Source organism: Neodiprion pinetum, chromosome 5, assembly GCF_021155775.2.
Source record: "Neodiprion pinetum isolate iyNeoPine1 chromosome 5, iyNeoPine1.2, whole genome shotgun sequence".
NCBI classification, from domain to species: Eukaryota; Metazoa; Arthropoda; class Insecta; order Hymenoptera; family Diprionidae; genus Neodiprion; species Neodiprion pinetum.
Window position 1 is genome coordinate 19936097 of NC_060236.1, and position 21894 is coordinate 19957990.

At 33.1% G+C, this 21894-nt stretch overlaps 1 protein-coding gene across 6 annotated transcripts in view; it reads left to right on the forward strand.

Annotated features, from left to right (window-relative positions):
- The window catches only part of LOC124219364 (atrial natriuretic peptide-converting enzyme), a 113631-nt gene extending 93319 nt beyond the window's left edge, over nucleotides 1-20312 (forward strand). For 3 of the 6 annotated variants that reach the window (XR_011177173.1, XR_011177174.1, XR_011177175.1), the window contains 10 exons: nucleotides 650-904; nucleotides 1990-2134; nucleotides 2242-2423; nucleotides 2705-2894; nucleotides 3313-3487; nucleotides 3780-3903; nucleotides 4029-4177; nucleotides 5149-5279; nucleotides 5387-9140; nucleotides 9179-20312. Coding sequence is in view for 2 of the 6 variants with exons in the window: in XM_046626812.2 (XP_046482768.1) it covers nucleotides 650-904; nucleotides 1990-2134; nucleotides 2242-2423; nucleotides 2705-2894; nucleotides 3313-3487; nucleotides 3780-3903; nucleotides 4029-4177; nucleotides 5149-5279; nucleotides 5387-5531 (1496 nt within the window). In the remaining 4 variants the exon portion in view is untranslated. Of the gene's footprint in view, nucleotides 1-649; nucleotides 905-1989; nucleotides 2135-2241; nucleotides 2424-2704; nucleotides 2895-3312; nucleotides 3488-3779; nucleotides 3904-4028; nucleotides 4178-5148 lie in introns of all 6 variants that reach the window. The other 3 variants (XR_011177176.1, XM_046626812.2, XM_069136172.1) reach the window with 3 other exon arrangements.
- The last annotated feature ends 1582 nt before the right edge of the window (nucleotides 20313-21894 follow it).

Genomic DNA, 21894 nt, shown 5'->3' on the forward strand with positions numbered 1-21894 from the left:
TGATCGCACTTGTCTCATTTCATGTTATTATTTTGAATGACATTTTCACCAGAATCTCACCTCTCAAAATGTGGCTGATCATTCTTGGGTCAAAATTGAATATCAAACTGTCATAATTAACATTCTGCTGTCATAGAATCATCGTGCTATTTTATATAATATATTCATGAACAGGATTTTGGATAGTTCGAGATTCGAAAATGCATGAAAAGTCAATTAAGAATTTGACATGTTACCTCCGTTGTCGAAAATTGAAAAAAAATTGATCTCGTCGGAAGTCCAATATATTCAAAATATTTTTCCTCCGTTGTTTGCAAAGTAAGTTTTAATGTTTTTGCAACATGAGACACGAACCATTACAACGATTCTGAATATTATCCATTCTGTGCAAATAAATAACAACTAGATTACAAAAACAGGAATGTCAAATCATCGTTCGAAATATTTGAATTAATAAAATTTTCCAGCGGGTGAGTTGCGATTTGAATATCGATTGCTGGACATATCTGTGTATGGAATTTTTTTGCAAGGCTTAAAAGCAATGGAAATTATTACATATTTCTTTATTTTTCGTTGCTCTTCGTGCATTTGAAGAAAATGCAAAGTACACGCTGATTGAAAGATTAAAAGTTTTCTTTCGTACTTCAAGTCTGTACAAGCGGGTTTCAATGCGACGGTACCCGATGCATTCCGGTTGATTGGCGTTGCGACGGTCACGTCGATTGCGCTGACCAATCGGACGAAATCGGGTGTGGCGAATGCGGAGCCACGGCACCTTCGACCAGCGACGAAGAATCCCTCGCTGACCCCGTTCTTCACTGTGGAGAGAGACAATGCATGTCCAGTTTACACGTCTGCGATGGAACCACGGACTGCCCTTGGGGACAGGACGAAAGGAATTGCTGTAAGTGAAGCTTTTTTCACTAAAAAATTTGCTAATTGTTGTGATCGTTGAAAAACAGCGAGAAACCGCTTCCATTCATTCATAATTGTTTGTAGAAATCGCTTGAAACCATTCCAAAATCATTCGAGACTCTTGGAATTCATTTTAAAATACTTTGCTGTTATTCTGCAACTACTCCAAACCACTTAGAAGTGTTTTGAATTTCCGCGGTATTATTCTTCGAATATTCATAATTATTTTTAAACCTCTTGAAGACATTCAAAATGACTTAGGAAATGTTCATGCCCGTTCAAAATTGTTTTAAAACCATTTGTAACAATTTGAAAACTGTTTGTGACCACTTTCAAGTCTTTAAAACACCTTGTAATTAGTTTGAAACAGCTTAGTTCCTTGTTGTATTCAAAGAAGTCATTAAACAAAATACCAAGCCTCTTGAAACATGTCGAAATCAGGGACACGGCTCCATACGAATTCGAGATATTCGTCTCGAGTATGCGTTTCGGGGCAAAATGCATACATGGTTCAGGATTCGATGAAAAATTTTGCAATTATAAATAAAAAAAAATAAATAAACACCACCAAACATTTGTTCTCGAAAACAAAGAAATTGTTCACTTGAAAACCCGTGGTTATTTTTAACAGGTTAACTTTGCAGTCAGAAAAATTTTAAAAAAATCACAACACGTACACAGATGTCACATCAAAATCTGTAATTTTTTTATGATTTCCTTTGTTGGAATGGCGTGGAAATCGGATAGAACTAGAAGATCACGCTGCTTTCAATTTACAGTGTATAAGTAAAGATAAAGGGGTGAAATTTGGGCAAACTTGGCTTCTTATGAGAAGGAAAAGTTTGGAATAACGCAATCACAAATCGGTTAAAGGACGTATTTCATATGCAAACCCGGCTAGGCCCTTTTACAAATTTTTCGTCACCGTTGATTACAATGTAACTTGAATTCCATGAAACTATCCTCTGAGATTAGACAAAATTGAAATCCAATTTTTCAAAGTATTAGACAAAGATAAAAATTCTTATCGATCAAAAAACATAGAGAAATCACGTATTGATCCTGTGGTTTCAGTAAGACTTAGCGAGCGTAACGGTGACATTGGTAAAGGACGGTTGGAGATTTACCACGCTGAGAACGGGAACTTCTCACCAGCCTGTGTAATGAATTGGGACGCAGAAACCTCACCTCATCAGATATGCTCATATCTTGGATACAAGTGAGTTCGTCTTACACTGGAGCATTTCGATTGTGGAATGATCCGGAAGTGTTCTTGGCGGTGCGCGGTGTATTAATCGTCCTAAAAATCTCAATCTGATCCAACAGAGTCGCAAACTCGTCGGTACTGTCCAGAAATGGCACCAACGTCTCGATGCCACAGCGGAAAATCGAGACCTCGGTTCAATGGCGGCTTGCTCAAAAAACCAACACCAACATTCTCAAGGAACTCCGGCGCTGCACAAAATACGAAAATTATCCTACCGTTGAACTGGCCTGTTCGGAATACGGTAAGAGTAGTCAGGAACTGAATGAACGATGATTCAAATACTTAAGCAAAGAAAAAGACAGTCCGGAAATATTCGAGACAATGTTGCAATTATACTAGAATACTACATAATATCGTCTTAACATATTCACAAAAAAAAAAAAAATAGTCCAAAACTTTTGCAATATACTCAAACATCCTTTAACGGGGTTTCTAATTTTTTTGAGTACTGTTCAACAATCCCTAAATTCTCGAAATTGACATTTCGAGTTCTGCGATACGTTATTTTTCACACCGTCACAGGATGCGGAAAGCGAAAGCGCATCTACGGTAACTCGAGGCCTCAGGCGAGGATCGTCGGTGGAGTTGAAGCAGCTCCCGGTGATTGGCCATTCCTTGCAGCGCTTCTCGGTGGACCTGAACAGGTTTTTTACTGCGCTGGAGTCCTGATTTCCGATCAGTGGGTTCTGACCGCGTCACATTGCGTCGGAAAGTGAGTTTTCAATCATATCTTTGAGTCATTCCAGTTTGAATCCTGATGAATGTGTCACCAACAACCCTCGAATTATGGAGAAAAGGAATAAATTTTCTACAAAGTGTATCCAATTAATCACTGAAAAGTTCAGGCAATCTCAAGATTGAGAGTTTTTTTACTAAAAAGTATGAAGAATCTTTCAGGTTGTTAGACAAACAGATGTTGTCACCTCAAAGCACAAGCGTTCGAATCCCACCGCTGTCACCAATTTTTGTTCTCACATAGCACCGAAAACACATCATATTCAAGTTCATTATCCAAACTCCTTCAACTTCTTGGAAACGTTTACAATTCATATATCGTGTCAACTTTATTGCCTTATTTTTCACACACGCATTATTACACTTATGATTTCCTCGACCTATCCGGTGTGAAGGAAGAAATCTGGCAGTTTCAGCCACTCCGACGTATCCGGATGGACAATCCAACTCGGCATAACAAGACGCCACGCTCATACTTACCTCGGTCAAAAAGTCAAGGTAAAGCGAGTCGTTCCTCACCCAAATTATAACCTGGGAGTCGCTCACGACAACGACGTCGCTCTTTTCCAGGTAAATCCAACGCTTACGATTTTGTATTTGTAGACATGACGGAATTATCCATTCGCTACCAACAAATCCAGTTCAATTTAAATTCTTATCAGCATTAGGACGTTAATCTAAAAACTCAGAAGCCGTTGTCCACTTTCAGAACTGTTTGTTTGACTTGAACATCACCCTTTTCAAGTGATTTGTTTTCACACGGCCTCTTAATCACCGTCTTGAAACATCGTGTTCAAGGACTCGTTGCTTTTTTCTATTACATCAGACCTTGCGGAGGCTAAAGTTTGTACAATCTTTTCAGCTTGACAGTCGCGTTCAGTTTCACGACCATCTAAGGCCTGTTTGCTTGCCAACTGCGGACATGGAGCTGACGCCCGGAACACTTTGCACAGTAATCGGTTGGGGAAAGAAGGAAGACACGGATGGTGAGCAATAAGATTAGATGAGGCTCTCTTGAACGTTTTTGTCAAATTTTTGCCGTAACATTCGTCGTTTCAGATCGAGTCTGAAGCAAAATTAGAACGTTACACATCGTATCTCTCTGTTACAGTTTCGGAATACGAGCCGGCCGTCAACGAAGTAAACGTCCCAGTATTGAACAGAGAGCTCTGCAACCTTTGGCTCGAACACAAAGAGCTTAACGTAACCGACGGCATGATTTGCGCCGGTTATCCAGAAGGAGGGAAAGACGCCTGTCAGGTGAATAATTTCCAATACTCCCAAATTGTTAAACAATGATTCGCATGAAAAAAATTGAATTTTTAAATTTGACAAAACTCCTGACCTCGACTTCTCAACTTTCTGCCCAGAGAAAACAATGAAACTTAGCAAATTCATTTTGAGTGATCGACTGCGCATGCGCAAAATAATTGAAGTCTATTGGTCCGTGAGAGCGTATCGCGGTGATATTTTCGTCTGCTAGGCAGGGGAACCAACTTACTGAAAACGAGTCATAGAATATCGAACTCTCTCACGTCGAGTGACAAATCGAAATCACGTTGTTACGATGACCCGCAACAGTCATTAGTCCTCAGTTAGTCAACAACGAAAGTTTTCTTGTCAAGTTTTTCAGAATTATTCGAACAACTATTAGAGATCCGCTTAACCGGAACAAAAAATTCTCACCACCTACATAACTTTTATAAGCGGTGTTTGACAGTTAAAGCTTCAAGTGGCCAACCAGCATGAAGTAACTAAAAAGTTCGCGCACGCGCAGTCAGCCGCTGTATCTGTCATGTCTGAATGCTTTATTTCAGTTTAAGTTAACCACGGGTTTCAATTTTCAATTTGTGTTACCACTTCATGAAATATAAATTGGCAACATTTCTGAAATGAACGGGGAATTGGATTGCCATTTGAATTACCAGCTGGATGTTCTGCTGTATACATTCAGACAAAACAAAATTCGAAACGAATTATATGAATTGCTAAGTAAATTGAGATTATTGGAAAACATTGAATGAACGAGCAGAAAAATTCCTAAATGGCTATTAAAAATTTCATAATATCAAATGTCTTCAGAAGAGTGGAAAAAAAATGGATGAAACTCGTAAAAACGAAAAACCAATATTCACAAGAATTATTAAAATTGCGACATAGCTTTTGCCGATATCAAAAAATGAAAATCTAATACTTAACGAAAATTTTGATGAGTCGTATTGAATTCGCAGGGTGATTCAGGGGGGCCACTTTTGTGTCGAGACAAAAAGGACCCGGAGAGATGGTTCGTTGGCGGAATAGTGAGTTGGGGTATAAAATGTGCTCATCCAAAGCTACCGGGTGTTTACGCATACGTGCCAAGGTACGTGACGTGGATCCACAAACAGATCGCGAAATACTCCGACAAAGACAAGGGGTAACGAGAGCTTTGACGAGAAACTTGATATAATTGAAAAATTGCATGTGCAGGTATACTTATGCACGCGTTCTACGTCTGCGCGAAGACATGATTACGCTGAACGAAAACGGTAGTAGAAATAGAGAAGAAAACATGATAAACCGAGGCAGTAAATTATATGCGCGAATTTGGAGAAGGGACGAGGAAAAAAAATAAAAAAAAAAAAAGAGAAATAGAGGGGAAAAATACGCGTTCGGATAAAAATCGAATTATTTTTGAACGCAGTTGTTTTCGTCGCGTCTATTGATTAAGTAATACCTGTACACACATAAATATATCATACACATATTATACATATATACATGTGTGTACATATATAATAGTTTTGTTGCAACTCAAATGTAAAAGTAGGCAAGTATGGCCGCATGCTGAAAATGAACACAACACGCTATTTCTCAACGAATGACACGCGTGTTGGAATTTGGCGAACCATTTCTCCACTAAAGAAGAAAAACTGTTTTTGTCCGCTTATAAAGCAAATAGCCTCTGTACGGTGGCGCGCTCTACCGCCGATCACGTAAATGTGTCTCGTGATTCGCGGTAAGTTCACACTGTCAATTCCCTCGGTTGAGGTTATGTTTTCGCCTCCTCATAACTTGAATTTTTGCTCGTGCATTTAGTTTGATTGTCGTTTATCTTGTAATGTTTTACCATAACCGTTACTTAATTGAGAAATCATGCGATTTGCTCATTTTCAGCATCGACTAATTGCCTAATTTTACATTTTCATTGGGAAAAACATTACGTGCAACTCGTGAGCAAGACGATTCTGAGTTCGTGCGGCTAACTTCACACTCACTCGGAATCGTGTCATTTGCCCACTAGTTGCACAATATACTATTCTACTGTGCTGAATAGAGCGTAGAGAAAAATAACAATAATATAGAATTAGAAGAATTGAAACACAGAAGAAAAAAAAGTAACGATACATTCCTTAGTTTTCCGATCTGATCAACAGCGGCGAAAATGTTGACTAGCTGCAGTATTTTTAAAGCCCGGAGAATCCGATGGGTAATAATAAAACAAGTTACTTGATAAAAACAAAACTACGCAAAAGAACAATCAGAACAGAATTTGAACGAAATTTAAATTCTACCCAGAAAAAAATATATAAAATAAGATGGAGACAATAATTCAACTTCTGATGTATAACTCTTGGTCTGAGGGACACAAGCACTCAAAAGTGAGAAAAAAAGATATATATATATATACATCTAAGCATCTGAAAACGAGACAATAAGAAAATATTTTTTGTGTAAGGAAAATGGAAACGACAATAATTATAATTATAATAACAATATAATTAACTACAATATTGATGATAATATCGATAATAGTAATAATAATAATGATGATTATGATAATAGTAAATAAATTATATTAGGCAATTGACAATAAGAAGAAGAAAATTGGAATGAAGCAGAGGAAAAATGAGGGAAGTAAAGTGAAAACTGAAATTAGAAAGAAGAAAAATCGTTTCTACTTGGAATAGACGAGGAAAAATTAATTGGAAAGAAATGAAAAGTGAAACGTAGGAAAATGTGCATAGTGCGAATAAGCCATATAACGTCGTAAAATTGTGCGAGATAAATCTTTGATTAAGGGGCCGTGAAATTGGGTCGAATCACGTATCCATAAATCTTTCTGAGGACAGGTAGTTTATATGTTTAAATATTAGGCCGAGGTGAAGCTGCTGATCCGTATATTACCGTCGTAATTTGAAGGAAATTTGGTCGATAAATTATGCCGCCTATAAATTCTCTCATCCCAAAAGAGGGCAAAATTACTCCATCTCAGTGTAATATCATTATTTTTATAAATTCTACCATTTTTTCCATCATGATTTTTTTTTTTTTTTTACAAAAATGTCATTCAAACCTTACGGTCTAAAGATATTAATTGTCAGTCTTATTATTAGTTTAATTATGTTAATTCTATTCATTTTTTCGTATTACGGATATTTTTTCAACACTCGCAAAATTGAAAATTGACGTATGCAATCCTTAACCAAACAAAACGAAATTAAAATCGAAGCAAAGTATGGATTAAAACATTTCATAACATCAACGTAAGAGATTGATAGCGAAATTTTGTTGGCTGGCTTTCGCGACGATAAAGAATAATAACGACGTACAAAAAAAATGTATTCATAAAATGTTTGATTCACCTGCGTGACGTGCGATTTTTATCAATGATATATGATACTGAGATTGCGTTGTGAAAATTCACATTTTTTTTTTCAACAAAATGAATATTGAAAGAAGAAGCAAAACTGACAAAATAGAAATACTGAAGGGGAGATAGGTTTGAAATTCATTAACGAAGATTGATTGACACTTCGCAATGTATCCTTTTAACATTTCACAAATTGGTTTGGGCTTTCGAAGAATGTAAGAAAAAAGTATTCTAACTCGATTGGAAACAAAAAAAAAAAAAAAATACGCGCTAGCAAAATTTTCTTTGAAATTTATAAAACTTGCGCCTTGTATCACAAAATACGTAAAAACAAAACAAATGATTACGTTCCGTGAAATAAAACTCGCATTAACTCGAAAACGAGAACAATCGATAAATGAAACACCATTGGTTAAACTGCTGATTAAAAATTGAATATCTCATCTTTGTTGTTAATAACTAGCGATATTTTTTATCTTGTTATTTTTCAGTTTCTATTCTTTTTCATCATTAATAGGGTAAAAATTTATCGACAAAATTTTCGCAAGAGCATCGGTGCGATAAATCAAATTCTATATAGAACCCGCGGTAAATTAGCTTTACATATATTTAGATATGAATATACACAGAACGAATTCGTAACGACTGCATATTCCCTCGTCTCGTGAAACTTAATGCGCATGCGCTACGATCCGAGAGCGACTGTTCGCCAGGGCGACCAACCGTCATAAATTTGGACGACAGTTCGCCCCGATTTATGTAACCACAAGAATTTTGCCAGTTGTCGGTTGCGCTCAACTCATTACTGTCAAATTTTTGACGTTACGTATATGGCGGTGAACTATTGTTTGTGACAGTTATTCACCCTGGCAAATGGCTGCTCTGGGGTTCTATTGCGTCCGTACTAAATCGAGCAGTCGACGGAACGTTCCAATCGTTGAGAATTCACTCTGTATACCTGTTATACATGTAATACAGTGTGAAAATTTAGAAATGAGTGCACAATCATTACATGTAACTCGCGACCTAATTGTTTTCCAACCCTGCAAATCATTGCGATAATTTTTTGATTTCTGACTTATTTTTCATAAGTCAAGAGAAATTTTGTCATGAATCGAAGAGAAACGATACTACCAAACGGAAGTCATTCATGGCAACGATGTAAATATACAACACATTGATTATACTGGGTTATTTCCGTGAAGCGCTCCATAACGACTCCTAGTTCCAGGCAATTCGGGATACACATACACTCTGGCAATGAGTATACTCTGTTCTACGAGAGAACGACACAACGTCACGCAGGTTCGGGATAGCGAAGCTCACTCGCAATCAGTATCGTATCCATAATATCGTGCATTTGTCCCCTACGCCAAAAATCCACGCTCTGTGAAAGAACTAACAGGTGAAATAACGCGAACACAGCGGTCTCATTACATCACGAATAAATTCATTCCACTTCTTCGTCAATATGTATTTATCGAACAGAATAACAAAGCCACAATTCAAAATTGACAATTCCGAACTCACTCGCAACGTTGCTGACGATTGACGCTCCACGGTTTGAATTGATTTGAAATTAACCGTTAGGTTAGGAATCAATCGTTAGGTTTGAAATTAACTGTTAGGTTTGGAATCAAGCGTTAGGTTTAAAATGAATCGTTAGGTTTGAAATTAGCAATTAGGTTTGAGTACCTGGATACCCTTGTCGGCTATACTCGGGTCTGGTCGGCTGCTAGACCAGTTCGGTTACCTGAAGAGGGTAAAGTGGGCGTAGCATTGAACTGGATCTGACCACACCGAACGCGTTTGGCTTGGTGAGCGTGTCGATCTCTCGTCGAACAGAGTTACAGAGCTTCAAGTTTCACAAGGGAGACATAAGCCGCGCGCTAGCAGAAGACCGATGGCCAAAGTCAACCGGTGAAACTCGAAGCTCTGCTCAGAATGTACGTGTATCCTTGGGGTGGTTCTTATTTGCCCGTTGTTCGAATTTAAATTGTGCCGCCCACTCGTTTGCTTCTAAATTGAAAAAATTCATATTTTGAGCCTAATTTGAATGTCCGAACTTAATTTTTACCATCCGCTGTAACGGCGCGAAGTTTTCCACTTATATACACGTGATTTTTATCTTCTAATGTTATTATTTTACTGAAACATCTGACCTTGGAGGAAAAAAATTAATTTTTTATGGATTTGACGGGGATCGATGCTACTTTCAAGGCGAATAAAAAATTAAAAAATGTAACGGTCATTCTCTAGGCATTTTTATCCTGCTTATTTGAATATTTTTCTATTTTTTAAATTGAAAGCAGATGGTTGTCACCTAAATATTTCTTTGATGATTTCGTTATAACCTGAAATTCTTCATATTATGTTTCTAGATAACCTGAATGCGTAATAAGCGTAATTTATGACTGATATCTTGCTTTTTTGCTACCATTTCCAATTAAAGCGGCAAAAAATATTCAAATAAGCAGGGTAAAAATGCATTAGAATGGCTAATACATTTTTACTTTTTAAAGCGCTATCGATCCCCGTCAATTCTATACAAAAATTAATTTTTTTCATCCAAGTTTACATGTTTCAGTAAAGTAATAACATTAGAAGATAACAATCACGTGTATTTTAAATGAAAAACTTTGCGTCGTCACGGTAGATAGAAAGAAATCAAGTTAGGACATTCGTATTGGGCTCAAAATTTTTATTTTTTTATTTAGAAACAAACGAGGGGCAGCACAATTGAAATTTTAATCCCTGTGGCTCGTATCAAGGAAACAGCCTGTTATAAATTATAGAAACGTCGAATTGTATAGCTGCGAGTTACATAACTAGTAACAACAATAATAAACTCATAAGTATATACATATAGGTAAAATTAGAATATGAAATAAATGGAAACATAAACGTGAAATTTGAAAACGAAAAATGTGAAAAAATACACTAATTACATGTGTAGGAATGAACGTTATATATAATACTACAGGTGTTTAGACGATAATGATACGAAAATAAATTATAGGAAACTCATCGTAAACGTTCGACTAATCTCGTGTATATATATTATTATATGTATTATTATATGCATATACATGTTTACAGTATACACATACTTGTGACAATATAACAAATATATATTATATACTATACTAACAGCCAAGTTCAGATAAACAAGCTGCAGCAACGGCATTATTTTCTAAAAAAGGAAGAAAGGCGAATAGTTGTAATACAATGCTAATCGTTTAATGACGTACTATGATTTTAAAAGATGTGAGATGAAGGTGTTAAAAAAAAAAAAAAACTGAGTATATCAAATAATGAGAAAACGAAAATAAGGGAGATGATATTTCGGAAATACTTTATACTGGCAAAAGGAGAAAAAGCGGTAACTAAGAAAAAAAAAAAAAAAAATTGGATAAAAAGAAAAACTGGAAACAGATTAAAAAAAAAAAAATACTAAGTGCTATATATGTAAGATTAGCATGTATAAATATTATAATATGTATATATATACATATATACATATATTTAAATTATACACGTTATGTTACCAAACGCATTTAATGCGGGGTAAAAATATTTTTTATGTGTTGGTGATTATAATTATCATGAATACATTATATAGTAATGATAGTACGATTGATTTATTATTGAAAATAGACACATACGAGCGTTGCGAGGATATAATAACGGTATAATATTGATTGTGAACCACCAAGTGGGAAATCTAATTATACATATACATATATGATAATGCTATACGCTAAATACGCTATGTTACATGATAAATGCTATATATATAAACATATATATTGGATAATAATTGACATGAAATGTTGCTGAAATATGACGTACACAACACATATACATGTATATATGAATATACTCATATATTAGACTGCCTCAAAAAGAAGACTTAATATTTTTTTTTTGTATTTCCACTTCAAGAAATCATAGTTTTCAACATAATATTGAACCTCGTAAAACCAAATTGCCATACGATTTTTTTAAGCGGTGTCGCACCGAGATTTCGTATTCGCCTTTTAATTAACACGTAAGAAACCGAATTCTGACGGTTGGAGGGAGAAAATATTTTTTTTATACTACGAACGGAGCTCTCTATGGTAGCATTTGACAACTTGTACGTTTTGTTCGAATCGACGCATCGTAGAAAATTTTCAATCACACGGTAATATCTCTCTCGCACTCATACATCAATTAATCCACTTTCACAGACTATTAAGAATTATAAGTGGAAATTCATTGTTTAAACAAATTAATAAATTTAATGTTTTTCACGTATTCGACAGATATTGTTCAACATTTTATTGTGACCCAGTTTAAGAAGCTGGGCGTTTTTCCTAGGTACCCATTTTTCGAAAAGGTCAAAAACGACGTCTTAGACAATCTTGAATACCTCGAAGATCGTGCGGTTAAAAATTTTCCACGTAGCACCGATTCGAAGAAAACAAGTAAGTTGTCAAACGCTACCATTCAGAGTTACGTCCGTTATATAGAAAAATTATTATCTCTCTCCGACCGTTAGAATTGGGTTTCTTACGTGTTAATTAAAAGGCAAATTGAAAAACTGAATGCGGCACCGCTCAAAAAAATCGCACAACGATTTACTTTCAAGAGGTTCAATATTATGTTATAAACTATGGTTTCATAAAATGGAAGATCAAAAATAAAATGAAGATTTCTTTTGAGGCGGTCTAATATAAATATATATATATATATATATAAGTATTTTGTATACACGTAAGGTAAGATGTATGCATTTCGAGTTTCTCAATATGCGGAATGACGCGTGCGGTTTATTTAAGCAACCGGAGTTACGTCTCTCATTTCAGGTTGAGTGTCGTGTCGTCCCAAACTTTACCAAAAAATAAAAATTGTTATTCAGGATGACTGTGGCAGGATACGAAGTTCAACCTGAAATCAGAGCTGTAACTCCGATTGTTTGAACAAGGCGCACGCATCGTTCCACATATGGAGAAACTCACGGTATAAACCTAATCGATATCAATGTACGGTGTATTCCGTCCAATTTGTCTGCTGTTAAAAACTGAGTGTCCAGAAATTTGATCCATATTTTTTTATACCATTAACAGTAACTCATTTCAGACTATTTTGCAAATTTACTTACCTCTAGTAACGTATTTATGAATGAAATACGCAATATTGATGCATACTTCGTTCACTGGATGGAATAAATTGCTCTTAAAATTATCCTCAAATTTTCAAGCTCGAAAAATAATAAAACGAACGACTATTTTGTGGAAAAATCTGACGAAGAAAACGTTCGTGGATGAATTTCGGTTGAAGGAAAAAAATCATGAGACATTCTTTATCCAAGTCGGCATGGAATACACTATACATTGTATAGATATATTAATGATGATGAATCATTGTTAGCGTTTTATCAACGGTTGAATGTAATATCGTATACACATAAAATGAGTGTTTACTGTTAATTGGGCAAACTTTTTCATCAATCACAGTAACGATGAAATTTTTACACATTTTACCAGATTTTCCGAAGTGAGCGTGTGAGAATTTCTGTTATAAGAGAAAAGCTTATACCCCAGAAAAATCTTTCGAGCAGAATCTAATTTTTGTAAAAAAAATTCTCTGTAACTTCTCAGTTTCTTGACCTCTTTTCTTGAATGTTGTACCAGGTAATTACAATTAGATTGAAAAAAAATATATATATATATGTTCGTAAGTAAATAGAAAAAATAAATAGATTGTCTTCTCAATTGATTGTCTAATAACAATGTGACAGATTATAAGGGGTATCAAATCGATGAATGCAAAAAGTGGCCCAATTGACTAATTTTAAGACGATCCCTTGTACATAGATATGTACCATATACATATACATTATAAAATAGATTTCAATCTGCATCGTGATTGAAATGTAGAAACGAACGAGATGAAAAAAAAATAATAATACGAAACAGTATCGTATACATACTATACTATATACTACATATACTATACATATACCGATGGTACAAATACGTATAATGATAAAAATAATTACGATAATGATAATAATCAGCCGCGATCACGTCAATAGATCGAAATATTGCATTGAAAAATAGCATTTAGTAAGAGTTTCGGAGAAAAGGAATATATTATACTAGAATAATTATGCTTGATCGTAAATATAATATGAGAACGTCAATACGCAGTCAGTGAGCTTCAATTTTTGTTTCAACAATTATTAAAAATGATGAACAATTTTTTTTCAATCCGCAGTGAAACTCATTTGAAGAAGAGGCCGATTTGAAGCCACTAAAAAAGTATAAAACAACTATTAACAAAGTTGAATGATAAGGAATTGGAAAAAATAAACAAAGAAACACATTTTTTCCAGACAATTCAGAGAGTAAGTGAAAAAAAAAAAATGAAGATAGATTATAACATTAACGATAGTAATAATGATGATGATAATAATGAAAATGCCGACTATAAAACTGCAAGGCAGACAGTATTTAATTATAATATATCATATACACATAGTTATAAGCATAGGCGTACACATTATAACAATGTTGCATAAAATGCGTATGATATAGTTTATTTATAAGACGTCGCATAAGTCATTGTTGATCGTAGAACACAAAAGTTGAAAAAAACAAACAAAAAAAATTGGTAACTTGTAATGTTGTAGGGACTGTTTAGGGATAGATTTAAACACGTACGTATGCATGTCGGTACGCGAATTTTGTGATTGCACGTATCATTTTTTCGTTATCGAAAAATACTTTCAATTCACGCACCCAAATACGAAGTGTGAAATAACGCAGGGAAAAGTAAAAATGTTGTTTTTGGAAATATTGATTCATATTTTTTTTTTTTTTTTTTATGGTAAAATTATTTGTATTGAATAATCCTAAACTAACCATGTACTACGATCAAGCATATACGTATATAATACAGATATACGCCATACATTATATATATAATGATTTATAAAGCAAATTGTAATAATTTCCTTTTAGCTGAAAGAGAAGCTACATCTGCAACTGTTATTATCACTGTTACGGATTTTTTAATTTCATCAATCACACTAACCGAAACTTGTACAAATTTTGTAAAAAAAAAAGTTGTGATGATGACTTTCGATACCGAAGAGTCATGAACTCGGGTGTCATTTTCATCCCAATTAACGCGTATGGTGAATATATAAAATGTGTTTGTAAACAGTCATTGTAATATCGTATACAGATACTGGGCTATTTTGCGAAAATATCACACAGGCTAAATCAGCCTGCACCTCGATAACCGGTCATACATTTTTGTGAAACGAATTGCATGAGCGCGGACGGTAGGTAGCCTAAATCCGCCTGCATTTCCGCAATTCGAGATACACGCTTATCGAAATCCGCCTGCACTTTGACAACCAGCATTACATTTTTGTAAAATCAACTCGAAGTTGCATAAATGCAGGCGGATATATATATCCCGTGTGATATGTACGTGAAATAACCCGATGTATAAATAAATAGCATATGAGCTTTTTTAGGAACATGTTACGAGAGTTTTCACCGTTTAGTCGTAAGATTATGTCATGTAAGTGTTCTAGAATAATATTTTTTTAAGGATAAAGGTGAGGAGGAAAAAGCCAGATATAATATATAGTGAAAAATGTTGACTGAATCCTAGGGATAATAACATGTTGCGTACATCGGCACTTCTTTGAACAGCACAAATACTGCACCTTAATTATTACGCTAAATTATTATCGATACATGCGTAACAATGATATATAATGAAACACATATTTATATTATGATTGTTGTCATTATGATATTTTATGGATATACAAAATCGTATATAGCGTAAATACTTATGTGATGACTTACTCATATTAACTGCGGAGCCTTGCATTGTCATATGAATATAATTAATTGATACTGATTAACCACTATTATACTGTAATTGATATTAATCAGATTTTTCCTTTTTTTCAACTTCCGTTCCTCTTTTTTTGGGAAAAAAAAGAAAAATAAATAAATAACGGAAGTTATTGATGTCTTATTTGGTGAAGTATTTATTTATTTATTCATTCATCCACTTTTTTTTACGTTGTATTATTTATGTGCAACTGGTTAATGAATTTTCTATCAATTTTCATTTCTACTCTCACTTTATATTCTTTAAATTGATATTTCGATATCGTTTACATAGTTCGTTGCCTTCGAGAGATGATAAAAAAAAAAAAAAAAACTTATAGAACAACAAAAAGAATCGGTAGTTAGAGAATTTGGTTGATTGAGAGGGAAAAAAGGATGAGAAATAGAACGCTAACTGTCTTCCTTAGTATCCAGGCAACAATGAATTATGGTGTAGTAATAATAATTATAGGTATTTCAAATAAAATAAGGCGACGAAATTTAATAATAACCGACAATACTGTGTGAACAGACAATAAATATTTCTTAGCGAATGTTCCAAGATGGACAATAAATAATTATGAATATTAAACTGTACGATATATAATACTAAATAATGATCAAGGTACATGTAATATAACATAATATAATAATACGTATATTATATGTAGGACACATGTTAGTAGATAGGTGATAGAATTTAAATAATATATACTGTTTAATAGAAGCTGTGAATGATTAAGACACGTATTAACTTGTATAAATACGCATAGCCATTACGAATACATAAAATTATTGTTAAATGAAAAAACAAAATACTTATAAACGGTATAATGAACGAATTTTATGACAAGGGCAAGATTTAAAACACTTCTCGAAAATTTTTACTTTTCCGTTGCTGCCAGAGAAAAAACGATGATATTGTTTCGGTCGATTTCTATGTAAAACAGGATTCGTTTATCTTCCATTTCTCGAAGCTTAAAAACAAACGAAAAGAAAAATCTATCGTATTGGCGAGAAACGATAATCAAAAGTCAATATTTGTAGTCAATTGAGGAGTAGCATACCGTTACAGACGTATTAATCTTTTCGTTTTTTTAAAACAAAATTCAGACGGCGCACAGTTGGAGAATAAATTTTCAACGAGGTTGGTCAATTGTTCGATATACAATACATAGTTGTTACCTAGTCTAGCCAATTTTATATAGACATTTTATTCTTTAACCACGACGTTTGGTAAAGCGTACAAACTCTACCGAAAAGTAACCAATATTTCAGAGTTTCTATTAATTCCCGATAGCATTCGCACACTCGCATCAGTTTTCTTCGGCGTTAAGGATAGCGAAAAGAAAAAAAATCGTTACGCATGATACGTAGACTGAAAAAGAAACTGAAAAACATTTATTTGAGACAAGTGTATCATGTGCTTGGATTCGAGTGAATAAAAATTCCGTGAGAAAATGGTAAAAAAAAGAGAAACAAAAAAAAAAAAAAAAATAACTATCATACCCAATGAATAACTTGCGCAACTTTTTTTTTTTTTTTAATCACCGTAATACACAGCAAAGCAATTTAGTTACAGTCACTAAACATTTATAGTACATAGTCACAGTTGCACGGAATATACAGCAACTATATGTATAAACAATAAAGAAATACTATTCGAAGCAATTGAAGAACTGTTTGAATTCCAAAGATTCCGAATGAATAACCATTTCAACGTATAAATATTTTTGAATTGAACAACTATTCTCAGCTGAATAGTTATCAATTGACAAATGAAAACTATGCAAGTTCGATGTTTAGTTGTATGTAATTGTTATTTCTTTTTGGCGATGGATGAGAAAAAAGAAAAATTCGATCAAGTAAATAGAGTTGGTATTCTATTCAATGGCGATACAATTTTTTTTTTTTTTTTACAGTTTACGCATCATGCGCGATACTATTTTTATGAAATGCATACATTTAACGCTATGCAATACTTACCGCGCACAAATAAAAAGTGAAAATACGTATGATTTGAAATATTTTACCTGTATACCGATCATTTGCATAATACGTTTTAAAGATAGTTTAAGAACGATGATGAATTTATATAAATAGTAATAATAAAATCGCATGTAACTACTCCTGTCAAGTCAATGTTAAATAGCAAAATATATTAGAAGTTTATATGATATACACAGTAAGATACGCGTATTCATTTGTTGATATACATTATGTAACAATATGATATTCGAGATTTAGATAAACCATAACATAAATCGGCATAAATTATTGCACACGAATTTATGTACTGTAATCATGCATTACGGTGAATTGAGAAAACCGAGATTTTCAATTGTGAAATTATAAACAATGTCGGTACATCGTTGTTGATTTTCATTTGTCGCAACCACAAGTAAACGAGCATAAAATTTTAATTGACAAGTCCCGCTTTATTTTTCTCAACAAATTTCGACCATTTGTTTAAATTCCTCATTCTCACCGTTCCTATTTCTTGCAAGTTCCATGAATAAAAATATCTAGCAAGTGAGAAGTGACAGACAATCGCAAATTGCCGTCGTGCGATATTTCCAAGTTTTCAATCCTCGCGACTATCTATTCGACGGAAAACTTGCCGAGGTACTTATAATTCATTTACAAATTATCCTCATCAACGAGTAACCGCTAATCGTATTATCGAGAAGAATCGAATTAAATTTGATCTTCAAACTATATTATACATGATTAGAGAAAATGAATAAACTAGAGATTTAAAAAATGTGAAAAAATTATCGAAAAAATATTTGTGGGAGGAAGAAAAAGTTATACAAAAACTGCACGCACAGCCGGAATATACGCTTAGGATAAACAGAAGCGAAAGAATAAATAGAAAAAAAAATGAAGATAAAAAAAGGAAAGAATTTATAGTAAAATGTTCAGTATTCAGTCCACGTATAAATACATATATACATATATATATATATATATATACATACATATAATAACATTATAGTACGTATAAATGAATGTAAGTGATATTCTTGTACATACATATGTAAAGTTGAACGGTTTACCAATGTAATACTATACATTATTAACGATAATGATAACTATATTGACTATACACTGATGATCTTTGTCTAGTACTGAACTTGGTACAGCTTTAGCGGTGATCCTTCCCACAACATGAATATACATATATAGGTATGATCGTACACTTTTAGTAACAATGAAATAGGATGACGGGAAAATATGTTTAATGACAATAATTGAATGTGAGATAAAATATAGAGTTACATATGCATATTATTATTATTGTGCCGGTGAAGTGCGGTAAGAAGAAATAATAATTGATTTGAAAAAATGAAAAACAATATCTCGGACCGCGCAATAAGACAGTAATAACTATAATAAATGTAAAAGGCGTTCGAAATAACTGAATCGGTAAAGTAATCAGATGTTATTGAAATTTGAAAATAATACGTTTAGATTATGAATTACGAATGATTGTGGAGATTTTTTGTTGAAAAGAAATTGACGATGGAAGAATCCCGGGGCGGAAATTGACAACTACGTTACAACGAGACAGGATGTTGCAAATACGGCAACACCGACGGAATAATTCTCGATATTTTATTCTCAATATGGGACTTATTGTGGATATACTTAATGTAATTATGTTTGCTTTGCGGTACACGGGAAATATTCTGATCGTGAAATCAATGATATTCGAGAATATGTAGAAAAAGGTAATAAACATATTCAGATTATTGTTGTTATTGTTATTAGTTTATCATAAATACCACGTTAATAGCATTATGATTATTGTAACAACTGAGCCTTTATAAAAAATGACGCGAAACAAATTTAACAACAATCGACAGATAATGGTTGATAATAATTACCGACACTCTGAGATTTATAAAATTTTCTGATCTGTGAAACAAAATAGTTTATATATATATATATATATATACATGAATATATATATATATATATATATGTATAACTAAAGTAATAATAAAAATTTGTACACTGCATGTCGAATTGTGCGTGTCACTGTGATGGGTATATAGATATATATTATATATATAATGAATCGATATATTTATACATCGTATATACATATTATATATTATATAACTATATCTATACACTGTAATACACCAATAACCAATTACTATACACACCCATATACACATAATATAATATATGCTTTGTTACGTAATTGATATACCTATAGCTGAATTATACGATATGTAATAGATTGTTGTATCGTGATAAAAAAAAAAAAAAAACTCATCGTCATCCGCATCTATCCATAACATGAATCTCGTTGTTACTCAAATGATTTTTCGTAATTTGTGAGAAGAATCGCTAATACATACTGCGTTGGAAAATTAATCAACTTGTGATGAAGGATGAGAAAAAAAAAAAAAAGAAAAAAACAAGAATCCTTTCACGTTTGTATTATTTATTTTTTCTCTATTATTTCTTTTTCCTTGTTAATCGAAACGTTCATCACCGCAGACTTTATATTAGTGCTCAATTGTATTACGATTAAGAAAATTATTTTGTAAACGAGATCCCTCAAATCGAGCTAAATATGTACATATATATACATATTTACACGCGTATAGACAATAATGCTACATTATATGTAGGAATTAGTTAGGTAATAACAAAGAGAAGAATGATATGATACAAAATATGTCCAGACAGATGATCATATGAATATTTGGCAAACACGTCACGTTCGTAGAATATTTTATTTCTTAGAGCCTAGCAAAACAATTGATGAAAACAAAAAAAAAAAAAAAAATGTGACGCAATATTTTTTGAAGCCACATTTACTTACCGCAGCCTTTGAAAATTCGACCGTTCTCTAAACCTAATCGTTATCAGTTGACAATGTTTTTTTTTACAAATTTACAAGCTCGTAAAAAATCCACCGAAAACTTTTCGATCGATAGAAAGCGTGTTGTTTTCCAATTAATCAGACTTCTCGCTAGTGTAACGTATCGTAACACATAAATTCTCTTGTGCTGCCTTTTCTTGTAGAGAAAGAAATAAAGAAAAACAGAAAAAAAAAGAAAAAAAAAAAAAGAAATAAAGAAACTCTCGGAATAAATAAGACATTCTGAAAAAATTGTTCACAACTGCTACGACAATAATAAATATATCGTGCGAATAAATATTAGAGATATATTATTGTAATGATAATCGCGTCTTTGCCTCTGATATTGTTGCTTTACATAGCCGCTTGTGTTAAATATATACATTATATATACACATATTATATAATATATTGATATTGTATACAATTATTGTGTAAATCGTGCTGAATATATAAATTGAGTTGTGGATATTGTGACGTGAGCATGACGCGATGCGTCTGATATAGATAAGGTGGATAAATTAAAAAATGAGAAAATTGAGAGCATTGAGATTTGAAGAAATGGGGTGGTAAAAATGAGTAAAAAAAATTAAAAAATATCCACCAGCATAGAACCGCGCAACTCTTGCTGGACAAGGGAAAGCTGTTTGTGGCCTGAAAATGAACGGAAGAGTATTTGAAATTGCAAAAGAAACAAATGAGAAAGAGATGAAAAATCGGTGTGACGTTTGGAAATATTGAATAAATAAACAATTAGATATACATTATACATGCATGTATATATGATTACAAGTGAGTAAATTTAATATTATTTTCATGACGTTGTAAGACAATAATCATAAATAATTATTACAGGTAAACGATGTAAGCATAGATGGTATATATATCATTCATTTGTACAACTAATTATTAATTATCGTCTTACGACGACATGAAAATAATTCTGAAATCACTCACTTGTATTCACGTATATATGTTGCATATGCAAGTTATATATTATTTATATATACGAGTTGTACACTTGCATATGTTATATTTAACCTAGGTTGTACGTGAAAATAGTTTATTGTGGGTAAAGCGATGTGTTTAAAGAAGAGGAAGAACAATAACCAAATAACGAAGGGATGACAAAATTTGAGAGGGTATAATTTAGTTCAAAAATAACATCGGGAAAATTTCAAGTCCCTATTTTCTGTATACATTTTCTATAATTGACTGCGTTTTTTCTGGTTGCATTTTATTGTAATTTAGTCGTTTAATTCTTTCGAGAACGTTTCAACTCTAGAAATCTGCTGAAATGACACGATTTTTGAATTTCGACAAAGATATAATAAAAATTTGAAAAATTCCGTGGATCGCTTCGTACATATGCTTAAAATATATGTGTAGTTACAATCAAATTGTGTGTTAAAGAGACTTGTTGTTAGGTATTGGTTTCAATGCCCGAATGAAATGAACAATAATCAAACCATAGTATTGAAAATTTGAAGTGACTATTGTGTTATAATTGCAGTAAATATTTGGAATAATGGAACATACATACATCTATACATGTTAT